This window comes from Pseudoliparis swirei, chromosome 22 (assembly GCF_029220125.1).
Source record: "Pseudoliparis swirei isolate HS2019 ecotype Mariana Trench chromosome 22, NWPU_hadal_v1, whole genome shotgun sequence".
NCBI lineage: Eukaryota > Metazoa > Chordata > Actinopteri > Perciformes > Liparidae > Pseudoliparis > Pseudoliparis swirei.
In genome coordinates, this window is record NC_079409.1 from 1,310,940 (window position 1) to 1,332,922 (window position 21,983).

At 48.6% G+C, this 21,983-nt stretch overlaps 1 protein-coding gene across 1 annotated transcript in view; it reads right to left on the minus strand.

Moving 5' to 3' along the window:
- The window catches only part of LOC130213185 (disintegrin and metalloproteinase domain-containing protein 12-like), a 56,809-nt gene that overhangs the window by 3,124 nt on the left and 31,702 nt on the right, over positions 1-21,983 (minus strand). Inside the window, exons 11-28 of the mRNA XM_056444651.1 lie at positions 13,397-13,635; positions 13,253-13,318; positions 11,576-11,647; positions 11,330-11,499; positions 10,977-11,061; positions 10,051-10,199; positions 9,621-9,798; positions 9,454-9,546; positions 8,999-9,194; positions 8,287-8,395; positions 7,060-7,255; positions 6,910-6,987; positions 6,424-6,532; positions 5,097-5,241; positions 2,708-2,816; positions 2,327-2,395; positions 594-659; positions 127-257 (exon numbers count right to left, since the gene is read on the minus strand). Coding sequence (XP_056300626.1) covers positions 127-257; positions 594-659; positions 2,327-2,395; positions 2,708-2,816; positions 5,097-5,241; positions 6,424-6,532; positions 6,910-6,987; positions 7,060-7,255; positions 8,287-8,395; positions 8,999-9,194; positions 9,454-9,546; positions 9,621-9,798; positions 10,051-10,199; positions 10,977-11,061; positions 11,330-11,499; positions 11,576-11,647; positions 13,253-13,318; positions 13,397-13,635 — 2,260 coding nt within the window. The remainder of the gene's footprint in view (positions 1-126; positions 258-593; positions 660-2,326; positions 2,396-2,707; positions 2,817-5,096; positions 5,242-6,423; positions 6,533-6,909; positions 6,988-7,059; positions 7,256-8,286; positions 8,396-8,998; positions 9,195-9,453; positions 9,547-9,620; positions 9,799-10,050; positions 10,200-10,976; positions 11,062-11,329; positions 11,500-11,575; positions 11,648-13,252; positions 13,319-13,396; positions 13,636-21,983) is intronic.

Below are 21,983 nucleotides of genomic sequence, written 5' to 3' on the forward strand. Positions count from 1 at the left end.
CTCCATTTTAAAAACGTTCTCTTTAAATGTTGAAACATTCGTAAAGAAATTAAAAGTCGAAAGTCAAATAAATAAAGTCAGAACATAAAACCCCTCCAGACTTCCCGAGGCTCTGATTGGTCGTACCTGCAGCGGCCGGTTGCCGGGGCGACGGCTCTGTGTTGTGGTGTCTTGGTGGCCGCGCTGAAGCCGGGGTGGGGGGGCGGGGGCAGGAGGCGGGGCTTCATGGCCACCACCGGTTTGGACGGAGCAGGAGCCTGAAACAGATCAATGAATAGCGTTATTTAATCATTTATTTAAATTAATTAATTTCAATAAATCACTTCCTGCTACAATGCTTCAAATTAAAAGCGTTAGCAGTAAACTTTCATTGTGAAACAACTACAGGAAGTGATTTTAAGCTGAATGGGTTTAATTGGTTTGTGAATAAAAACAGCAGGAAATGGAGAGCCCGATGCTCACTTCTGTCCCTGAACGCCTCACGGCTGTCACGTAATCAACCAATCACGACTCAGCAGTGGGATCAGCAGGTCATCCCTTCTACACGCTAAGTGCTACGAGCTACGAGCTACGTGCTAACAGGCGTGGTCTACCTGTCCAGGTGTGAGGGGATCGAGGGGGAGGGGCTTGTTGGGCGGAGCTGGTCGACTCCCCAGCAGCTGGAAGGTTAGTGAGGAGGAAGGAGGAGGAGGAAGAGGAGGAAGATAAGATGAAACATGCTTTTCCTCCCGAATTACAGACGTGAGAGTTCTGAATGCAGATTAAAAACATTGAAAGGAAAAGAGAAGATAAATGTAAACAAACATAAATGTAAACAAACATAACTGAAAACAAACTGAAATATAAAAAAATTTAACGTCAAAAAACTGAAATATAAAAACTGAAATATAAAAATTGAAATATAAAAACTGAAATGTAAAATTAAATAATATTTTAAAAATGAAATGTAAAAAAATATATACAGTATATAAAAACTGAAATATGAAAAATGAAATGTAAAAAAATGAAATGTAAAAAAATTTAACGAAATAAAAAGAAATGTGAAAACTGAAATACATAAAAAATGAAAATGTGAAAACTGAAATATTAAAACTGAAATATTAAAGCTGAAATGTGAGAAAAAATGAAATGTGAACAAAATTAACATGTGAAAAAAATTAACTTGTGAAAACATATAGAAAAAAATTATGAAATGTGAAAAAAATGAAATGTGAAAAAATATATTAAAAAAGTTAGAAAAATGAAATATAAAAACTGAAACATAAAAACAGAAATAAAAAAACTGAAATGTGAAAAAATATATATAAAAAAAGAAAATGTGAGAAAACTGAATTAATAAAACTGAAATGTGAAAAAACTGAAATATTTTTATGTGAAAACTGAAATCCAAATAAAAATTAAATGTAAACGAACTGAAATGTAAAACAGTAATAAACACACTGAATGGCCGATCGGACTTCTTCAAACTGATAAATAATATCAATGAAGTCAAAGAGCCAACGTTTTCCTCCAAGTTTCTGTGATGATTGTTTATATAAATATATAAACATATATTTATATAAATATATGTTTATATATTGATATATAAACATATATTTATATAAATATATGTTTATATATTTATAACAATATTTAAACATATTTTAATATTTATATAAACATATATTTATATAAATATATAAACATATATTTATATAAACATATTTGTATAAAGATAAACATGTAAATGTTAAAGTATTACATATATATTTTATATAAGCATATATTTGTATAAATATATGTTTGTATATTTATATAAGCATATATTTGTATAAATATGTTTGTATATTTATATAAACATATATTTGTATGAATATATATGTTTGTATATTTATATAAGCATATATTTGTATAAATATGTTTGTATATTTATATAAACATATATTTGTATGAATATATATGTTTGTATATTTATATAAGCATATATTTGTATAAATATAGATATGTTTGTATATTTATATAAACATATATTTGTATGAATATGTTTGTATATTTATATAAGCATATATTTGTATAAATATAGATATGTTTGTATATTTATAGAAACATATATTTGTATGAATATATATGTTTGTATATTTATATAAGCATATATTTGTATAAATATAGGTTTATATAAATATATTAAAGTCTTTTCTGGGGAGGTTTTCCTCAACTTGGATTTATAGGTTTGGATCCGTGAGGAAACACAAACAACAAGACCTGAACAACAACAACAACAACGACGACAACACATGCGATGGATGAACGGCGTGTCGGCGCCTCGCGGCAGGGCGGGGGAGGTTACCTGCGGCGGGGGTTTTAAGGCGGGGTCGGGGGGGAGTGGCTTAGTGGGAGGAGCAGGTCTGTCATGAACCTGATAGGAGAGGAAACAGGAAGCAGAGTGACAGCTGACGCCAGCGCAGGAGAAAGAGGTCAAAGGTCAAACAAGCAGCGTTAACGTGCGCCGACAGGAAGCAGCTGTGATGTCACTTCCTTCAGAACCCGTTACCCAGAATCCAACAGGCCGCTGCAGGAGACGACTGTTGGCGCCTCCTTGTGGTCGACTACGGTAATGTGTGAGAGTTAAGACCTTAAAAAGGAGGAGGAGTTATGTGCAGGGTGGATTTAGTGGAGCAGTCGGAGCTCAGAGGAGGTTCATTCAGCCACAACACACAGTTACAATCACCTCCTTGGGGGGCGGAGTCAGCGGGATGTCAGTGGGGGGGTTCAGGTGGTACCTCAGGGGGCGGACCTGCTCCCCGTTCCGCCCGTCCTCTCGCTCCGTCACCGGCGTCCTGAAGCCGGAGAACACACCGTCACACTACGACGCATTCAGGGACGCTCCGAGGTACGATAACTCACATTTCCTAACACGTCACGTGACCCCACGAGGAGGTCAGGGTCCCGGGTCTGACCCACGCTCAGCCTTCGGTTGCCTCCACATGGCTCTCAACATGGCCGACTCCCCTCTACAAAGCTGAGGACTTCATTACCCAGGATCCTCTCTGAGGGTCTTACGTGACAGCTTTAAGGTCCGAGGTGGATCAGATCTGAGGCCGTCAGCGAGGTGAAGATGACAAGAACAATATGATAACCAGGATAAACTCCCATGAGCCTTTGCTGCTTCAAACCACCTGATCTGGCAGAAGTTACGAAATATTTTAAAGTCCGTCTTCACCTCTCTGACTCGACAGGGACCTACAGACCAGGACCAGCAGGACCTACAGACCAGGACCAGCAGGACCTACAGACCAGGACCAGCAGGACCTACAGACCAGGACCAGCAGGACCTACAGACCAGGACCTGCAGGACCTACAGACCAGGACCAGCAGGACCTACAGACCAGGACCTGCAGGACCTACAGACCAGGACCAGCAGGACCTACAGACCAGGACCAGCAGGACCTGCAGGACCTGGAGTACCTGGAGACGTGCAGGGGGTCTAACTCCAGACCCAGCATCTCACAGTTAGTCACACTGCATCATGGGTAAAAAAACAAAACCAGACTCGCATGAGTTCAGTTCGAGTTCATGCATAATGAATTAAACTTTTTTAAACTGATATTGAGCCTTTAAGTGTTTATTATGATATAAATATATATATATATATATTATAGATATAAATATATTATAATACATAAAAATATATATTATAATATATATACATATATATTATAGATATAAATATAATTAAATATATATACACATATATATTATAGATATAAATATAGTATAATATATATATATATATTGTAGATATAAATATATTATAATATCTAAAAATTAGGGATGCACCGATCTGATCGGCGCCGATCCATATCGGCCGATATTCCCATTATCGGTTTTGATCGGCGTTCTCAAAACGGCCGATCAGATGACGTAACATCTGCGAGAACTATCAGCCGTTTCAATCGCGCGCATCTCAACGGAGACGATGCGCCCGGCGAGGGCCGCAGAGTGAGAGGTCAGAGGTCAGAGGGGATCCTCCCCACCGAGCGGCATCCCCGTCCCCCGAGTTGAATCTCTGGGTCGACTCAGCCGACTCTCACATGTCTGAGGCTCTGAGCCCCTAGAGATGCTCACGCTAAACACATTCCATCGGGAGTGAGAGGGTTTGATCAAGTTAGCGGAAGGATTTAAGTGACAACATCCGGTTTTGCAAAGTTAGCAGAAAGAACCACGTGAAACAACATCCGTTTTTCAAAATAAGATGTCGACAAATCATACACGAACATATAAAAGTAAACAATGAACTGATTTTGTATCTTTATAGATCGTTTCTGAGATTTAGCTTAAATTATGCTCACATTAAAACATTGTTACTGGACCAAGGAAGAGTTTATAAAAATAAGTCAGACTTTTGTATGTTAAGAAAAGTCCTGTCTATAGATTTCCCCAAGAGTTCCAGGAAATGAATAATGCAGACGTGTTCCATACATATCTGAAATCCCCTACACTGGCAATCAAACAATTTTAATGTATCAATTAGGACATTTTTCAAAGTAAAAGTCCTAAATGTTTAAAGAAATCTGTAATTTCTTTAATGTTTGAGTTGCTTTATATATGTATTTCCTCATAGTCCTCGGCAATAATGCTACACAATAAATAGAATGCTTCAATCAACACCGTGATCGGTGATCGGTATTATCGGATCGGAAGATACTGATTTCAGTGATCGGTGATCGGCAGATACTGATTTCAGTGATCGGTGATCGGCACAAAAAACCTGATCGGTGCATCTCTAATAAAAATATATATTATAATATATAAAAGTATATATTATAGATATAAATATAATATATAAAGTAAATATACATATATATTATAGATATAAATATTATAATATATAACAATATATATTATAATATATATACATATATATTATAGACATAAATATGATATAATATATATACATATACATTATAGATATAAATATATATTTTAGATATCAATATATTATAATATCTATACATATTTATTGTCTTATAAAAAAAGATATGAATACAGACAGACACACAGAGACACACACAGACACACACACACACACACACACACACACACACACACACACACACCGGCTCTTGTGCACACGGCCCTCGGTGGTTCCCAGACAAAAGAACTTCTGGCGGACGCGTGGGAAGCTCAGCGTGAGGAAGAGGAGCAGCACGGGCAGGATGAAGAGGAAGAGGACGAGCAGGGCCACTCGGACCGGGTCGGAGCCTGGAAGAGAGGACAAGGTGAGAGGGTGAGGGGGTGAGAGGATGAGAGGGTGAGAGGATGAGGGGGTGAGAGGACAAGGTGAGAGGGTGAGGGGACAAGGTGAGAGGATGAGGGGGTGAGAGGGTGAGGGAGTGAGAGGGTGAGAGGACAAGGTGAGATGGTGAGGGGGTGAGAGGGTGAGAGGATGAGAGGACAAGGTGAGAGGGTGAGGGGGTGAGAGGATGAGAGGGTGAGAGGGTGAGAGGATGAGAGGACAAGGTGAGAGGGTGAGGGGGTGAGAGGCTGAGAGGATGAGAGGACAAGGTGAGAGGGTGAGGGGGTGAGAGGATGAGAGGGTGAGAGGATGAGGGGGTGAGAGGGTGAGAGGATGAGAGGGTGAGAGGATGACAGGGTGAGAGGGTGAGAGGATGACAGGGTGACAGGGTGAGAGGGTGAGAGGATGAGGGGGTGAGAGGATGACAGGGTGACAGGGTGAGAGGGTGAGAGGATGAGAGGACAAGGTGAGAGGGTGAGAGGATGAGGGGTGAGAGGGTGAGAGGATGAGGGGGTGAGAGGGTGAGAGGATGAGAGGGTGAGAGGATGAGAGGTGAGAGGATGAGAGGTTGAGAGGATGAGAGGGTGAGGGGGTGAGAGGGTGAGGGGATGAGTGGGTGAGAGGATGAGAGGGTGAGGGGGTGAGAGGATGAGACTGTGAGAGGATGAGAGGGTGAGAGGATGAGAGGGTGAGAGGATGAGGGGGTGAGAGGATGAGAGGGTTAGGGGGTGAGAGGATGAGGGGGTGAGAGGATGAGAGGATGAGAGGGTGAGAGGATGAGGGGGTGAGAGGATGAGAGGATGAGGGGGTGAGAGGATGAGAGGGTGAGAGGATGAGGGGGTGAGAGGGTGAGAGGATGAGGGGGTGAGAGGATGAGAGGATGAGAGGGTGATGGGGTGAGAGGTTGAGGGGGTGAGAGGATGAGAGGGTGAGAGGATGAGAGGGAGAGAGGATGAGAGGTGAGAGGATGAGGGGGTGAGAGGGTGAGAGGGTGAGAGGATGAGGGGTGAGAGGTGAGGGAGGAGAGGGTGAGGGGTGAGGGGATGAGAGGGTGAGAGGATGAGAGGGTGAGAGGGTGAGAGGGTGAGAGGGTGAGAGGATGAGGGGGTGAGAGGGTGAGGGGGTGAGAGGGTGAGGGGGTGACTTGCCTCCAGCTCGGGCCGGTCCACTGTCCACACTGCCTCCGTGACCCGAGTACCTGCAGTCAGGAGGAGCCCAACCCACCTCACAGTGACAGTTCTGATTACTGTTACACACCTGGAACACACACACACACACACACTGAGGACTACAGCACCCACAAGCACTTCTATACAACCAGAGGAGTCGCCCCCTGGTGGTCAGGAGAGAGAATGCAGCTTTAACACATGAAGCATAGACTTCTATACAACCAGAGTCGCCCCCTGGTGGTCAGGAGAGAGAATGCAGCTTCAACACATGAAGCATAGACTTCTATACAACCAGAGGAGCCCCCTGGTGGTCAGGAGAGAGAATGCAGCTCTAACACATGAAGCATAGACTTCTATACAACCAGTGGAGTCACCCCCTGGTGGTCAGGAGAGAGAATGCAGCTCTAACACATGAAGCATAGACTTCTATACAACCAGAGGAGGCGCCCCCTGGTGGTCACTCACCCCGTGGCCGGTGCACTTCCTGTGACAGTCCTCCACCCCGAACACGGAGGCGTTCTGACACTTCTGGTTCAAACACGCCTTAAAACACAAACGTCTCATTTAACTTCCTGTCGTTTGGCGGCCGTGTTGCGTAACACAGGCTCCGCCCACCTTGCCGGGGCCGCAGGCGGTGCCCGGGGCCACGGTGGCCGGGTCCAACACGTCGTCCCCCAGGTGGAAGAAGGTCCCCCTGCAGACCAGGTCGCTGTGGTTGAGGCGGACCTTGGTGGTGAGGATCTCTGCGTTGGTGCCCAGCAGGGGGCGCTCACTGCCCCCCCGACACTGGACACGCCCACAGTGGACGTCACTGCAGCAGAAGGGACGTCAGGGGGCTTCTGGGTACTCTGTGTACTCTGTGTGTACTGTGTGTACTGTGTGTGTACTGTGTGTGTTCTGTATACTCTGTGTGTACTGTGTGTGTACTGTGTGTACTCTGTGTGTACTCTGTGTGTTCTGTATACTCTGTGTGTACTCTGTGTGTTCTGTATACTCTGTGTGTACTGTGTGTGTACTGTGTGTACTCTGTGTGTACTGTGTGTGTACTCTGTGTACTCTGTGTGTACTCTGTGTGTACTGTGTGTACTGTGTGTACTGTGTGTGTTCTGTGTGTACCTGTGTGTACCTGTGCACTGTGTGTACTCTGTGTGTACTGTGTGTTACTTTGTGTACTCTGTGTGTACTGTGTGTACTGTACTCTGTGCACCTGTGTACCTGTGTGCACTGTGTGCACCTGTGTGCACTCTGTGCACTGTGTACCTGTGTGTACTCTGTGTGTACTGTGTGTACTGTGTGTACTGTGCACGTGTGTTCCTGTGTGCCTGTGTGTACTGTGTGCACTCTGTGTGTACCTGTGTGTGTGTGTGTACCGTGTGTGTACTCTGTGTGTCTGTGTGTACTCTGTGTGTACTGTGTGTACCTGTGTACCTGTGTACTCTGTGTGTACTGTGTGTACCTGTGTGTACCGTGTGTACTGTGTGTCCTCTGTGTGTACCCTGTGTGTGTGTACTCTGTGTGCACCTGTGTGTACTGTGTACCTGTGTACTCTGTGTGTACCTGTGTACCTGTGTGTACTGTGTACTGTGTGTACCTGTGTACCTGTGTGCACTGTGTGTCCTGTGTGTCCTGTGTACCTGTGTACTCTGTGTGTTCTGTGTGTACTCTGTGTGTACTCTGTGTGTTCTGTGTGTACTCTGTGTGTTCTGTGTGTTCTGTGTGTACTCTGTGTGTTCTGTGTGTACTCTGTGTACTCTGTGTGTTCTGTGTGTACTCTGTGTACTCTGTGTGTTCTGTGTGTACTCTGTGTACTCTGTGTGTTCTGTGTGTACTCTGTGTACTCACGAGTCCCCACAGGGGGTGTAGGAGCCGTTGGTCAGCTGACCACAGTTTCCATATTTGTTTCCTTGTTTGTTGACCGATGAGAAGCAGACGGGTGGAGCTCTGGTGGCATCTGAGGAGAGACAGACAGGTCAGAGACAGACAGGTCAGTGACAGACAGGTCAGTGAGAGACAGACAGGTCAGTGACAGACAGGTCAGAGACAGACAGGTCAGAGACAGACAGGTCAGACAGACAGGTCAGTGAGGGACAGACAGGTCAGAGACAGACAGGTCAGAGACAGACAGGTCAGAGACAGACAGGTCAGACAGACAGGTCAGTGAGGGACAGACAGGTCAGAGACAGACAGGTCAGAGACAGACAGGTCAGTGAGGGACAGACAGGTCAGAGACAGACAGGTCAGACAGACAGACAGGTCAGAGACAGACAGGTCAGTGACAGACAGACAGGTCAGAGACAGACAGGTCAGAGACAGACAGGTCAGACAGACAGGTCAGTGAGGGACAGACAGGTCAGAGACAGACAGGTCAGACAGACAGGTCAGTGAGGGACAGACAGGTCAGAGACAGACAGGTCAGACAGACAGGTCAGACAGACAGGTCAGACAGACAGGTCAGAGACAGACAGGTCAGACAGACAGGTCAGACAGACAGGTCAGAGACAGACAGGTCAGACAGACGGGTTAGACAGACGGGTCAGAGACAGACAGGTCTTACTGGGCCCCCACAGCCTCTGGCACTGGGCCTGCATGCTCACGCAGACGCCCTCGTAGCAGAAGGAGGCGTCGGCCTCACAGCGCTGCCCGTTGTGCAGGAACACGTTGGGGGGGCAGTAGGGGGCGGAGCCTGTGCAGAACTCCGGGAGGTCGCACTCGCCGAGAGAATTACGGCACACGGAACCAGCAGCCCGGAGCTGAGGGGGGGGGGGGGTGAGTGTGAGTGTGTGTGTGTGTGTGTCTGTCTGTCTGTCTGTGTGTGTGTGTGTGTCTGTGTGTGTGTGTGTCTGTGTGTGTCTGTGTTTGTGTGTGTGTCTGTGTTTGTGTCTGTCTGTCTGTGTCTGTGTGTGTGTGTCTGTGTTTGTGTCTGTGTGTGTGTGTGTCTGTCTGTCTGTCTGTGTCTGTGTGTGTGTGTCTGTGTTTGTGTTTGTGTGTGTGTGTGTGTGTGTGTGGGACCTTGCAGTCATGACAACAGATGCCGTCTGATGAACACTGAGCTCCAGGAACCAGCTGGCAGGTGGAGGCGTTACAGCAGAGGTCCTCACACTCCTGACCAATCAGAGCACAGGACACAGGAAGTATGAAGTAACCTGCGCCCTGATTGGACAGACAGGCAGCAGTACCTCCAGCAGCCCACAGTCACACTGCTCCCCCGTCTCCGTGTACAGGTTCCCGCAGCGCGGCCCCCCCAGCAGGAGGTCCGGCTGCGGCACGTTGAACAGACACATGCCGCCGCCCTGCAGCAGGCTGGCCGACAGGTCTGCAGCGCTGCAGCTGCTGAACAGCTGGCCGGGCAGGAAGCTGGGGGCAGAGGGCACGGGTCAGAGGTCACAGGGCAGAGGGCACGGGGCAGAGGTCACGGGTCAGATGGAAGAGGTCACGGGGCAGAGGTCACGGGGAAGAGGGAAGAGGTCACGGGGCAGAGGTCACGGGGCAGAGGTCACAGGTCAGAGGTCACGGGGCAGACGTCACAGGGTAGACGTCACAGGTCAGAGGTCACGGGGCAGAGGGCACGGGTCAGAGAGTTAAGGACTTCAGGGTTTTGGTACTGACCCGGTTGAAGGCTCCATGATGCATCCTCCGAGCCGCCGTTCGTTCTGACAGGAGCAGCGGCGCTCGGCCGTGTCGTGACTCATCCCCAAGTTATGACCCAGCTCATGAGCAACGGTGGAGGCCACGCCCAGCACGCTGACCAGGTGGTCCTGAGAGACAGACAGGAGTTCAGACAGACAGGCTTTCAGAAAGACAGGCCTTCAGACAGACAGGCCTTCAGACAGACAGGCTTTCAGACAGACAGGCCTTCAGACAGACAGGCCTTCAGACAGACAGGCCTTCAGACAGAAAGGCCTTCAGACAGTAAAGGCCTTCAGACAGACAGGCTTTCAGACAGACAGGCCTTCAGACAGACAGGCCTTCAGACAGACAGGCCTTCAGACAGACAGGCCTTCAGACAGACAGGCTTTCAGACAGACAGGCTTTCAGACAGACAGGCCTTCAGACAGACAGGCCTTCAGACAGACAGGCCTTCAGACAGACAGGCCTTCAGACAGAAAGGCCTTCAGACAGACAGGCTTTCAGACAGACAGGCCTTCAGACAGACAGGCCTTCAGACAGAAAGGCCTTCAGACAGACAGGCCTTCAGACAGACAGGCCTTCAGACAGAAAGGCCTTCAGACAGACAGGCCTTCAGACAGACAGGCCTTCAGACAGAAAGGCCTTCAGACAGACAGGCTTTCAGACAGACAGGCTTTCAGACAGACAGGCCTTCAGACAGACAGGCCTTCAGACAGAAAGGCCTTCAGACAGACAGGCCTTCAGACAGAAAGGCCTTCAGACAGACAGGCCTTCAGACAGACAGGCCTTCAGACAGACAGGCCTTCAGACAGACAGGCCTTCAGACAGAAAGGCCTTCAGACAGACAGGCCTTCAGACAGAAAGGCCTTCAGACAGACAGGCCTTCAGACAGACAGGTGTCTCACCACGTTGACCCCCCCAGATCGGTCTCTGGAGCACATGGAGGACTGGGAGGCCATCCCCACCGTGGTGCCGTCGAAGGAGCCGCCCCTTCAAAGAAAGGTCAACTGGTCACCATCCAGATCTGGGCTTTTATTTTGTTAAGCGTAGCAATCCTTTTATTTTGTTAAGTGTGGCGATGCTTTTATTTTGTAAAGCGTGGCGGTACATTTATATTGTAAAGCGCTGCAGTGTTTTTATTTTGTTAACTGTGGCGATGCATTTATTTTGTAACGCGTGGTCGATACTTTTATTTTGTTAACCATGGTGATATTTTTATATTGTATAGCGTGGCGGTGCTTTTATTTTGGTAGCTCACATGACGAGCTGGGCGTTGTCGTGCTGGAGGCGGGGCAGCAGCTCTCTGGTCCTCCACTCCAGGAAGTGGTTCAGGGTCTCCGTGGGACTCTTCTCCACGCGGATCTTGTCCCGGTCGGTCCAGATCTCCAGACCGGTCAGCGCCACGCGGACGTTCAGCGGCCGGTAGAACTGTAACACAACACACGCTCTTCTTCTGCTGCTCTAAAAGAGGCGGCGGGTCAGAGGTCACTCAGAGGTCACTCACCCAGTCCACCTGATTGGCCACGTCCAGCAGCCGGTACACCAGCGTCCTGTTGTTCCTCTGGTAGTTCAGGAACTGAGAACACACAGTACACACACATCACTCTGGTGATCAATGAGTCATCATCAATACTCTCTAGTGATCAATGAGTCATAATCAATACTCTCGGTTGATCAATGAGTCATAATCAATACTCTCTGTTGATCAATGAGTCATCATCAATACTCTCTAGTGATCAATGAGTCATAATCAATACTCTCTAGTGATCAATGAGTCATAATCAATACTCTCTGGTGATCAATGAGTCATCATCAATACTCTCTAGTGATCAATGAGTCATAATCAATACTCTAGTGATCAATGAGTCATAATCAATACTCTCTGTTGATCAATGAGTCATCATCAATACTCTCTAGTGATCAATGAGTCATAATCAATACTCTCTGGTGATCAATGAGTCATCATCAATACTCTCTAGTGATCAATGAGTCGTGATCAATACTCTCTAGTGATCAATGAGTCATAATCAATACTCTCTGTTGATCAATGAGTCATCATCAATACTCTCTGGTGATCAATGAGTCATCATCAATACTCTCTGGTGATCAATGAGTCATCATCAATACTCTCTAGTGATCAATGAGTCATAATCAATACTCTCTGGTGATCAATGAGTCATAATCAATACTCTCTGGTGATCAATGAGTCATCATCAATACTCTCTAGTGATCAATGAGTCATCATCAATACTCTCTGGTGTTCAATGAGTCATCATCAATACTCTCTAGTGATCAATGAGTCATAATCAATACTCTCTAGTGATCAATGAGTCATCATCAATACTCTCTGGTGATCAATGAGTCATCATCAATACTCTCTAGTGATCAATGAGTCATAATCAATACTCTCTAGTGATCAATGAGTCATCATCAATACTCTCTGGTGATCAACGAGTCATCATCAATACTCTCTGGTGATCAATGAGTCATCATCAATACTCTCTAGTGATCAATGAGTCATCATCAATACTCTCTAGTGATCAATGAGTCATCATCAATACTCTCTGGTGATCAATGAGTCATAATCAATACTCTGGTGATCAATGAGTCATCATCAATACTCTCTAGTGATCAATGAGTCATAATCAATACTCTCTAGTGATCAATGAGTCATCATCAATACTCTCTGGTGATCAATGAGTCATCATCAATACTCTCTGGTGATCAATGAGTCATCATCAATACTCTCTAGTGATCAATGAGTCATCATCAATACTCTCTGTTGATCAATGAGTCATCATCAATACTCTCTAGTGATCAATGAGTCATAATCAATACTCTCTAGTGATCAATGAGTCATCATCAATACTCTAGTGATCAATGAGTCATCATCAATACTCTCTAGTGATCAATGAGTCATCATCAATACTCTCTAGTGATCAATGAGTCATAATCAATACTCTCTAGTGATCAATGAGTCATAATCAATACTCTCTAGTGATCAATGAGTCATAATCAATACTCTCTAGTGATCAATGAGTCATCATCAATACTCTCTAGTGATCAATGAGTCATCATCAATACTCTCTGTTGATCAATGAGTCATCATCAATACTCTCTAGTGATCAATGAGTCATAATCAATACTCTCTAGTGATCAATGAGTCATCATCAATACTCACCTCCTGGTGGTCGGCCACCAGCACCAGCTCGATGTGCTTGGTCTCAGACAGGATGTCCCGCCTCCTCTGAGGACACAACGGGACTACATGAAGTACATGGTGGACTACACTACCCATGAGCCTTAGCGGGGAGGCGTGTCTCACCCGCTGTGTGTGGGCGGAGCTGCGGAGGGGGGGCACGGTGGGAGAGACCCCACAGCCTCGGGCGCTGTCGCCCTCTAGAGGGCTGGAGGAGAACAGCAGGTGCACTCCTCCTGCCCCCCCCTCCCCCCCCTGCTGGTCCTCCTGGGGTTGCAGCTCCAGGCTCAGGGAGGCGTTGAAGGCGATGATGCCGCTGCAGGAGGGAATCGAACACACGGCTTCAGGAGGTGACTCAAATAACCCTCAAAACAATGTGAATGTGTTACTAACGTGTTATTAATGTGTTACTCACGTGTTACTCATGCGTTACTAGGGTGTTACTAACGTGTTACTAATGCTAAGTTAGACTCCTTGGTGCCCTGAGACTTCACTGAGTATTGATCTGATCGATCACTTTGATCAGCTCCTCCTCTGACTGGACCTTTTGTCCTCCGGCTCTCGTGAATCTGATTACGCAATAATCCTCCTCCCAGAGGCCTGATCCAGACCCCGGTCGGTCCAGGACTCGGGACGGACCGGGTCACTGGGTCAGCTTTAAGATGCTGTTTCTGCTCAGCTGGTGATTCTGCTGTTTGTCCAGTAAACAACAACAAGCATAGAGACAAACATATACATATATATACATATATGTATATATATTAGGGCTGTCAGCGTTAACGCGTTAATCTATGGCATACGTGTCAAACTCATGGCCCGCGGGCCAAATGTGGCCCGCCACGTGATTTTATGTGGCCCGCGACGGCATGAAATAAATATGATGCCTTTTCTTAAAATAGGGAGCAAAAAAATCTTGTGCTTTTATTTTGAAGATCTTTTTTTTTGCAGCCGAGTGCGGTCTGTTCACTCTCCTTCATGCTGCGTTCACGCCAGAGAAGAAGCGAACCCTTGCGTTGCTTTACTAAATGTACTCGCGTCAGTTCACTCGCCGGACTATTTGTCATGTTTTCTTCACTCGCGCCGGAGAGGGGGCGTGGCTTATCGTGACATATAACAGCTCATTACCACTGTCCACCACGGAAGAAATACACACTCTTTGTTCTGTTGAGGAAGTCCCACACACGTCGGACCATCAAGCCCTCGAGTCTGGGTTAATAATATTAATATTACATATTATATTATCCGTAGCCGCACGCAGCTTCTCCAGGAGCTGCGTCTGGATGACGGCCGCTTCCAGACGATCGATATCCTCCGGAGGTTTTGATTCAACGGTATGACGTCAGTGACGTTACGCGGAGCATTTCAACAGTCTCACGTACTTTTACCGCCCGAGTTTAAAAAATCAGCCCGAATGAGGCGCATTTTTCGCGTCCTGTCATTCACGCGCCCGGCGGACATCCAGACGCGCGTGCGTGCGTGTGTTTCTGTGCGTGTGTGACCACATTGACTTTGTGTCAACAAACATCCCCAGTTCCCCTATTATGAATTCCTCCATCAGGTCATGTCAGTGGTCACTAAGGTTGAAGTGAGTGCTGCTTCATGTTCAGTATTTATAATATAATCAGAAGAAAAGTTAATGTTGAATATGTGAATCTTTTTTAATTATAGGCTACCCTTGTTTAATTTATTTATAGTTTGTGTGTAAAAGCTGCTCCTCAAGACTCTGACTTGTAGAGCAGCTTTATGTGTCATAGGTTCAGTGAGTGAGACATGAATTACATCTTTTGAGGCTTTTTAAACCACACTTTTTAATTTCATGTTTATGCATGAAAGCACTGTTTAGTATTTTTTTTAAGTCTGAAGTTACTGAGTAGTAATGTATCTTGTATTACCTTGTGTCCTTAAGATGCACTTCTTGGTTCATAATTGACTGTAAAAGGGAATATTCCTAAATAGATTGTTGTGCATACTGTGATATTCTGAACTCTCAGGTTCAAACTGCAGCGTCTTTTCATTAAATACATTTGAGAAGTTAAAAATGTCACTCGATTTAGGTCTCAGCTTGTCATTCAGGGGAGATAGTGCGTCCCAAAGCCAGACCAGTAGAGAACCACTGCCCCAGACCAGTGGAGAACCACTTCCACAGACCAGTAGAGAACCACTACCCAGACCAGTGGAGAACCACTGCCCAGACCAGTAGAGAACCACTACCCAGACCAGTAGAGAACCACTACCCAGACCAGTAGAGAACCACTGCCCCAGGCCAGTGGAGAACCACTACCCAGACCAGTAGAGAACCACTACCCAGACCAGTAGAGAACCACTACCCAGACCAGTGGAGAACCACTGCCCAGACCAGTAGAGAACCACTGCCCCAGGCCAGTGGAGAACCACTACCCAGACCAGTAGAGAACCACTACCCAGACCAGTAGAGAACCACTACCCAGACCAGTAGAGAACCACTACCCAGACCAGTAGAGAACCACTACCCAGACCAGTGGAGAACCACTGCCCAGACCAGTGGAGAACCACTGCCCAGACCAGTGGAGAACCACTACCCAGACCAGTGGAGAACCACTACCCAGACCAGTGGAGAACCACTTCCACAGACTAGTAGAGAACCACTGCCCCAGACCAGTAGAGAACCACTGCCCAGACCAGTGGAGAACCACTACCCAGACCAGTAGAGAACCACTACCCAGACCAGTGGAGAACCACTGCCCCAGACCAGTAGAGAACCACTACCCAGACCAGTAGAGAACCACTACCCAGACCAGTAGAGAACCACTACCCAGACCATTGGAGAACCACTGCCCAGACCAGTAGAGAACCACTGCCCAGACCAGTAGAGAACCACTACCCAGACCAGTAGAGAACCACTACCCAGACCAGTGGAGAACCACTGCCCAGACCAGTAGAGAACCACTGCCCCAGACCAGTGGAGAACCACTACCCAGACCAGTGGAGAACCACTACCCAGACCAGTAGAGAACCACTACCCAGACCAGTGGAGAACCACTTCCACAGACTAGTAGAGAACCACTGCCCCAGACCAGTAGAGAACCACTGCCCCAGACCAGTGGAGAACCACTGCCCAGACCAGTGGAGAACCACTGCCCAGACCAGTGGAGAACCACTGCCCAGACCAGTGGAGAGCCACTGCCCAGACCAGTGGAGAACCACTGCCCCAGACCAGTGGAGAACCACTGCCCCAGACCAGTAGAGAACCACTGCCCCAGACTAGTAGAGAACCACTGCCCCAGACCAGTAGAGAACCACTGCCCCAGACCAGTGGAGAACCACTGCCCCAGACCAGTGGAGAACCACTGCCCAGACCAGTAGAGAACCACTGCCCCAGACCAGTAGAGAACCACTGCCCAGACCAGTAGAGAACCACTGCCCCAGACCAGTGGAGAACCACTGCCCAGACCAGTAGAGAACCACTGCCCCAGACTAGTAGAGAACCACTGCCCAGACCAGTAGAGAACCACTGCCCCAGACCAGTAGAGAACCACTGCCCAGACCAGTGGAGAACCACTACCCAGACCAGTGGAGAACCACTGCCCCAGACCAGTGGAGAACCACTACCCAGACCAGTGGAGAACCACTACCCAGACCAGTAGAGAACCACTGCCCAGACCAGTAGAGAACCACTGCCCCAGACCAGTGGAGAACCACTGCCCAGACCAGTAGAGAACCACTGCCCAGACCAGTAGAGAACCACTGCCCCAGACCAGTGGAGAACCACTACCCAGACCAGTAGAGAACCACTGCCCCAGACCAGTGGAGAACCACTACCCAGACCAGTGGAGAACCACTACCCAGACCAGTGGAGAACCACTGCCCCAGACCAGTGGAGAACCACTACCCAGACCAGTAGAGAACCACTACCCAGACCAGTAGAGAACCACTGCCCCAGACCAGTGGAGAACCACTGCCCCGGACCAGTAGAGAACCACTGCCCAGACCAGTAGAGAACCACTGCCCCAGACCAGTGGAGAACCACTACCCAGACCAGTGGAGAACCACTGCCCCAGACCAGTGGAGAACCACTGCCCCAGACCAGTGGAGAACCACTACCCAGACCAGTGGAGAACCACTACCCAGACCAGTAGAGAACCACTGCCCCAGACCAGTAGAGAACCACTGCCCCAGACCAGTGGAGAACCACTACCCAGACCAGTGGAGAACCACTGCCCCAGACCAGTGGAGAACCACTGCCCAGACCAGTAGAGAACCACTGCCCCAGACCAGTGGAGAACCACTACCCAGACCAGTGGAGAACCACTACCCAGACCAGTAGAGAACCACTACCCAGACCAGTAGAGAACCACTACCCAGACCAGTAGAGAACCACTACCCAGACCAGTGGAGAACCACTGCCCAGACCAGTAGAGAACCACTGCCCCAGACCAGTGGAGAACCACTACCCAGACCAGTGGAGAACCACTACCCAGACCAGTGGAGAACCACTACCCAGACCAGTGGAGAACCACTACCCAGACCAGTAGAGAACCACTACCCAGACCAGTGGAGAACCACTTCCACAGACTAGTAGAGAACCACTGCCCCAGACCAGTAGAGAACCACTGCCCAGACCAGTGGAGAACCACTGCCCCAGACCAGTGGAGAACCACTGCCCCAGACCAGTGGAGAACCACTGCCCCAGACCAGTGGAGAACCACTGCCCAGACCAGTAGAGAACCACTGCCCCAGACCAGTAGAGAACCACTGCCCAGACCAGTAGAGAACCACTGCCCCAGACCAGTGGAGAACCACTGCCCAGACCAGTAGAGAACCACTGCCCCAGACTAGTAGAGAACCACTGCCCCAGACCAGTAGAGAACCACTGCCCCAGACCAGTAGAGAACCACTGCCCCAGACCAGTAGAGAACCACTGCCCCAGACCAGTAGAGAACCACTGCCCCAGACCAGTAGAGAACCACTGCCCCGGACCAGTGGAGAACCACTGCCCAGACCAGTAGATATGGCGCCGTACGTGATGGCTGCTGTGTTGCGAGCTCCCGGATTTTGTAGTAGTTTTTTGTTATTTATTCTTCTTATTGCGACTATTTTTGCGCAAAACGTTAGCAGCCAGTTAACGTACGACAGATGCACACTTCTGGAGATTGGATCGGCAGTTGCTCGCCGCCTACCAGAGTTTTTCAACTCTTACTCGGACGTCCCGCCAGGAACAGTAGCGGAACTATCTCCGTCCATTTTAGGCGCGATCTCACGCAAGCGTCGACGGAGGGGGAAGCTGGCGTGCTGGTTAGGCTGAGACGTCGAGCCAATCGACCCACTACCCACCATTTTACTGGCAAATGTACAGTCTTTGGACAATAAGCTATCAGCTACAGGCTCGTATTCAATTCCACCGAAACTAAGGACAACTGCATCATCTGCCTTACGGAGACATGGATGTCGGAGGAGGTTACCGACTCAGCCATCGAGCGGCAGGATTTTCCGTCCACCGCGGACAGAACAAAGACTCTCTGGTAAAGATCGTGGAGGGGTATGTCTCATGATAAACAGATCTTGGTGCAACCAAAGTCATGTACATACTCTCAAGTCGTTCTGTTCCCCGGACCTGGAGTACATAATGCTCATGTGTCGACCATTCTGGCTACCGCGGGAGTTTACAGCCGTCACCGTAACTGCTGTGTACATTCCGCCTCAAGCTAACACGGACATAGCGCTGAAGGAACTCTACGGGGCGATCAGCGAGCAGGAGTCGGCACACCCGAGGCTGCTTTCATTGTGGCGGGGACTTCAACAAAGCGAACCTGAAGAAAGTTCTCCCAGTTCTACCAACACATAACAAGCAACACGCGGGGAGCGGATTCTCGACCACTGCTACACTCCCTTCCGGGATGGATACAAAGCCCTCCTCCCACCGCTCGCAAATCGGACCACCGCTCCATCCAACTACTCCCGCCTACAGGCAGAAGCTGAAGCAGCAACCAATCGCTGTGAAGGAAGTGCAACGCTGGTCGGACCAATCGAGTCTATGCTACAGGACTGTTTTGAACGTGCTGACTGGGATGTGTTCAGGGTCGTCGGACAACAACGTCAGTGAGTACGCGTCCTCAGTCACGGGTTCATCAAGAAATGCATAGATGACGTTGTTCCTACCAAGTCGGTTCGGATTTATCCCAACCAGAAACCGTGGATAAATGGCGATGTTCGCGCTGCACTCATGACGCGTAACACCTTTGACTCGGGAATATGGCGGAATACAAAAGAGCCGCTTCGACCTCCGTAAGACCATCAGCTCTGCCAAGCGGGAGTTCAGGAACAAGGTGGAGGAAAAGCTCAAGAGCCATGACGTGAGAGGTGTGTGGAAGGGCTACAGACAATCACGGACTTCAGAGGAGAACCAGCGGTGAAGAGAACTCCTCTACCTCCCTCCCAGGCGAGCTAAATACATTCTTTGCTCGGTTCGACGTGAAGCGGCAGCCCGCCAAGGCAGCGCTGCCGAGGAGACCAGCCTGCTGATCATCTCAGAGGCTGACGTGCGCAGAGCCTTCAAGCGGGTGGACATCCGGAAGGCGGCAGGTCCCGACCACATCCCGGGGCGCCCTCAGAGCATGTGCAGACCAGTTGGCAGGAGTCTTCGCAGACATCTTCAACCTCTCCCTGTCCCAGGCTGTTGTTCCTGAGAGCTTCAAGATGTCCACCATTGTGCCTGTCCCCAAATACCCCAAGGTAACCTGCCTGAATGACTGGAGACCCGTAGCCTCACCTCGATTGTCAGTAAATGCTTGAGAGGTTGGTCAAGGACTTCATTTGTTCCATGTTGCCTGCCACGCTGGACCCATGGCAATTTGCATATCGTCAAAACAGATCCACCGACACGCGGTGCCATGGCACTTCACACCGCCCTTTCCCACCTGGAGGGAGGAACTGTTGTGTGCGAATGCTGGTTGTGGACTACAGCTCAGCGTTCAACACTATTGTTCCCGCCAAGCTCGACACCAAGCTCAGAGGTCTGGGCCTGCACTCTACCATGTGCAGCTGGATACTGGACTTCCTGTCGGGCCGCCAGGTGGTGAGGATGGCAGTACCACCTCAGAGCCGCTGGCCCTCAACACGGGAGCCCCTCAGGGATGCGTGTTGAGCCTCTCCTCTACTCCCTGTACACCCACGACTGCACGGCCATGCACAGCTCCAACGTCATCATCAAGTTTGCTGACGACACAACAGTGTTGGGGCTGATCACCGACGACGAGACAGCCTACAGGGAGGAGGTTGGATCACTGGTACAGTGGTGCCAGGAGAACAGCCTCGTCCTCAACGTCAAGAAGACCAAGGAGCTGATCGTGGACTACAGGAAGCGGAGAGAGCACACCCCATCTCCATAGACAGAGTTGCAGTGAGAGGTCAGCAGCTTCAAGTTCCTCGGCGTGCACATCTCCGAGGACCTCACATGGACACGCACACCACTCACGTGGTGAAAAGCCCAACAACGCCTGTATTTCCTTAGGCGACTGAGGAAATTCAACATGGCCCCCCGCATCCTCAGAACATTCTACACCAGTACCATCGAGTGTGTTCTGACAGGTTGCATCACCGTCTGGTACGGGAACTGCACCGCCCTGGAGCGTAGGGCACTACAGAGGGTGGTGGTCGGCACAGTACATCGTTGGAGGTGAGCTTCCTCCATCCTGGACATATACACCAAGCGGTGCGTGGCCAGGGCCAAGCGGATGATGAAAGACAATAACCACCCGGCCACAAACTGTTCACCCTTCTACGTCAGGCAGGCGATACCGCAGTATCAAGTGCCGCAAACAGACTGAGGGACAGCTTCTTCAGTCAGGCCATCAGGCTGCTGAACAAGGACTGAGACCCTCATTACACTATACACCAGAACATATTCTGTGAATATCTATGGCCATGGTGTATATTTTATTACATTGTTTATATATATATATATTGTATATATATATTGTATGTATATACATATATATATATATAGTCTCAAAAAAAGTGTATATTTTATTACATTGTTTTATATATATATATTGCCATGATGTATATTCTATTACATTGTTTTATATACATATATTGTTAATACTTTCTTCTTTTTTGTGTGGATATTGTATAGTTTATTCTCATTCTTATTCTTTTTTTAGTCTGCTACTGCTGTCGGGTGTTTTGCACATAAGAATTTCACAAACCGATTATACTTGTATAAAAGGGGATGTGACAATAAAAACTTGAAACTAGAGAACCACTGCCCCAGACCAGTAGAGAACCACTGCCCCAGACCAGTAGAGAACCACTGCCCCAGACCAGTGGAGAACCACTGCCCAGACCAGTGGAGAACCACTGCCCAGACCAGTGGAGAACCACTGCCCCAGACCAGTGGAGAACCACTGCCCAGACCAGTGGAGAACCACTGCCACAGACCAGTGGAGAACCACTGCCCAGACCAGTGGAGAACCACTGCCACAGACCAGTGGAGAACCACTACCCAGACCAGTGGAGAACCACTGCCCAGACCAGTGGAGAACCACTGCCCAGACCAGTGGAGAACCACTGCCCCAGACCAGTGGAGAACCACTGCCCCAGACCAGTGGAGAACCACTGCCCAGACCAGTGGAGAACCACTGCCCAGTGGAGAACCACTCCGCCAGAGCAGTGGAGAACCACTGCACAGACCAGTGGAGAACCACTGCCCAGACCAGTAGAGAACCACTGCCCCAGA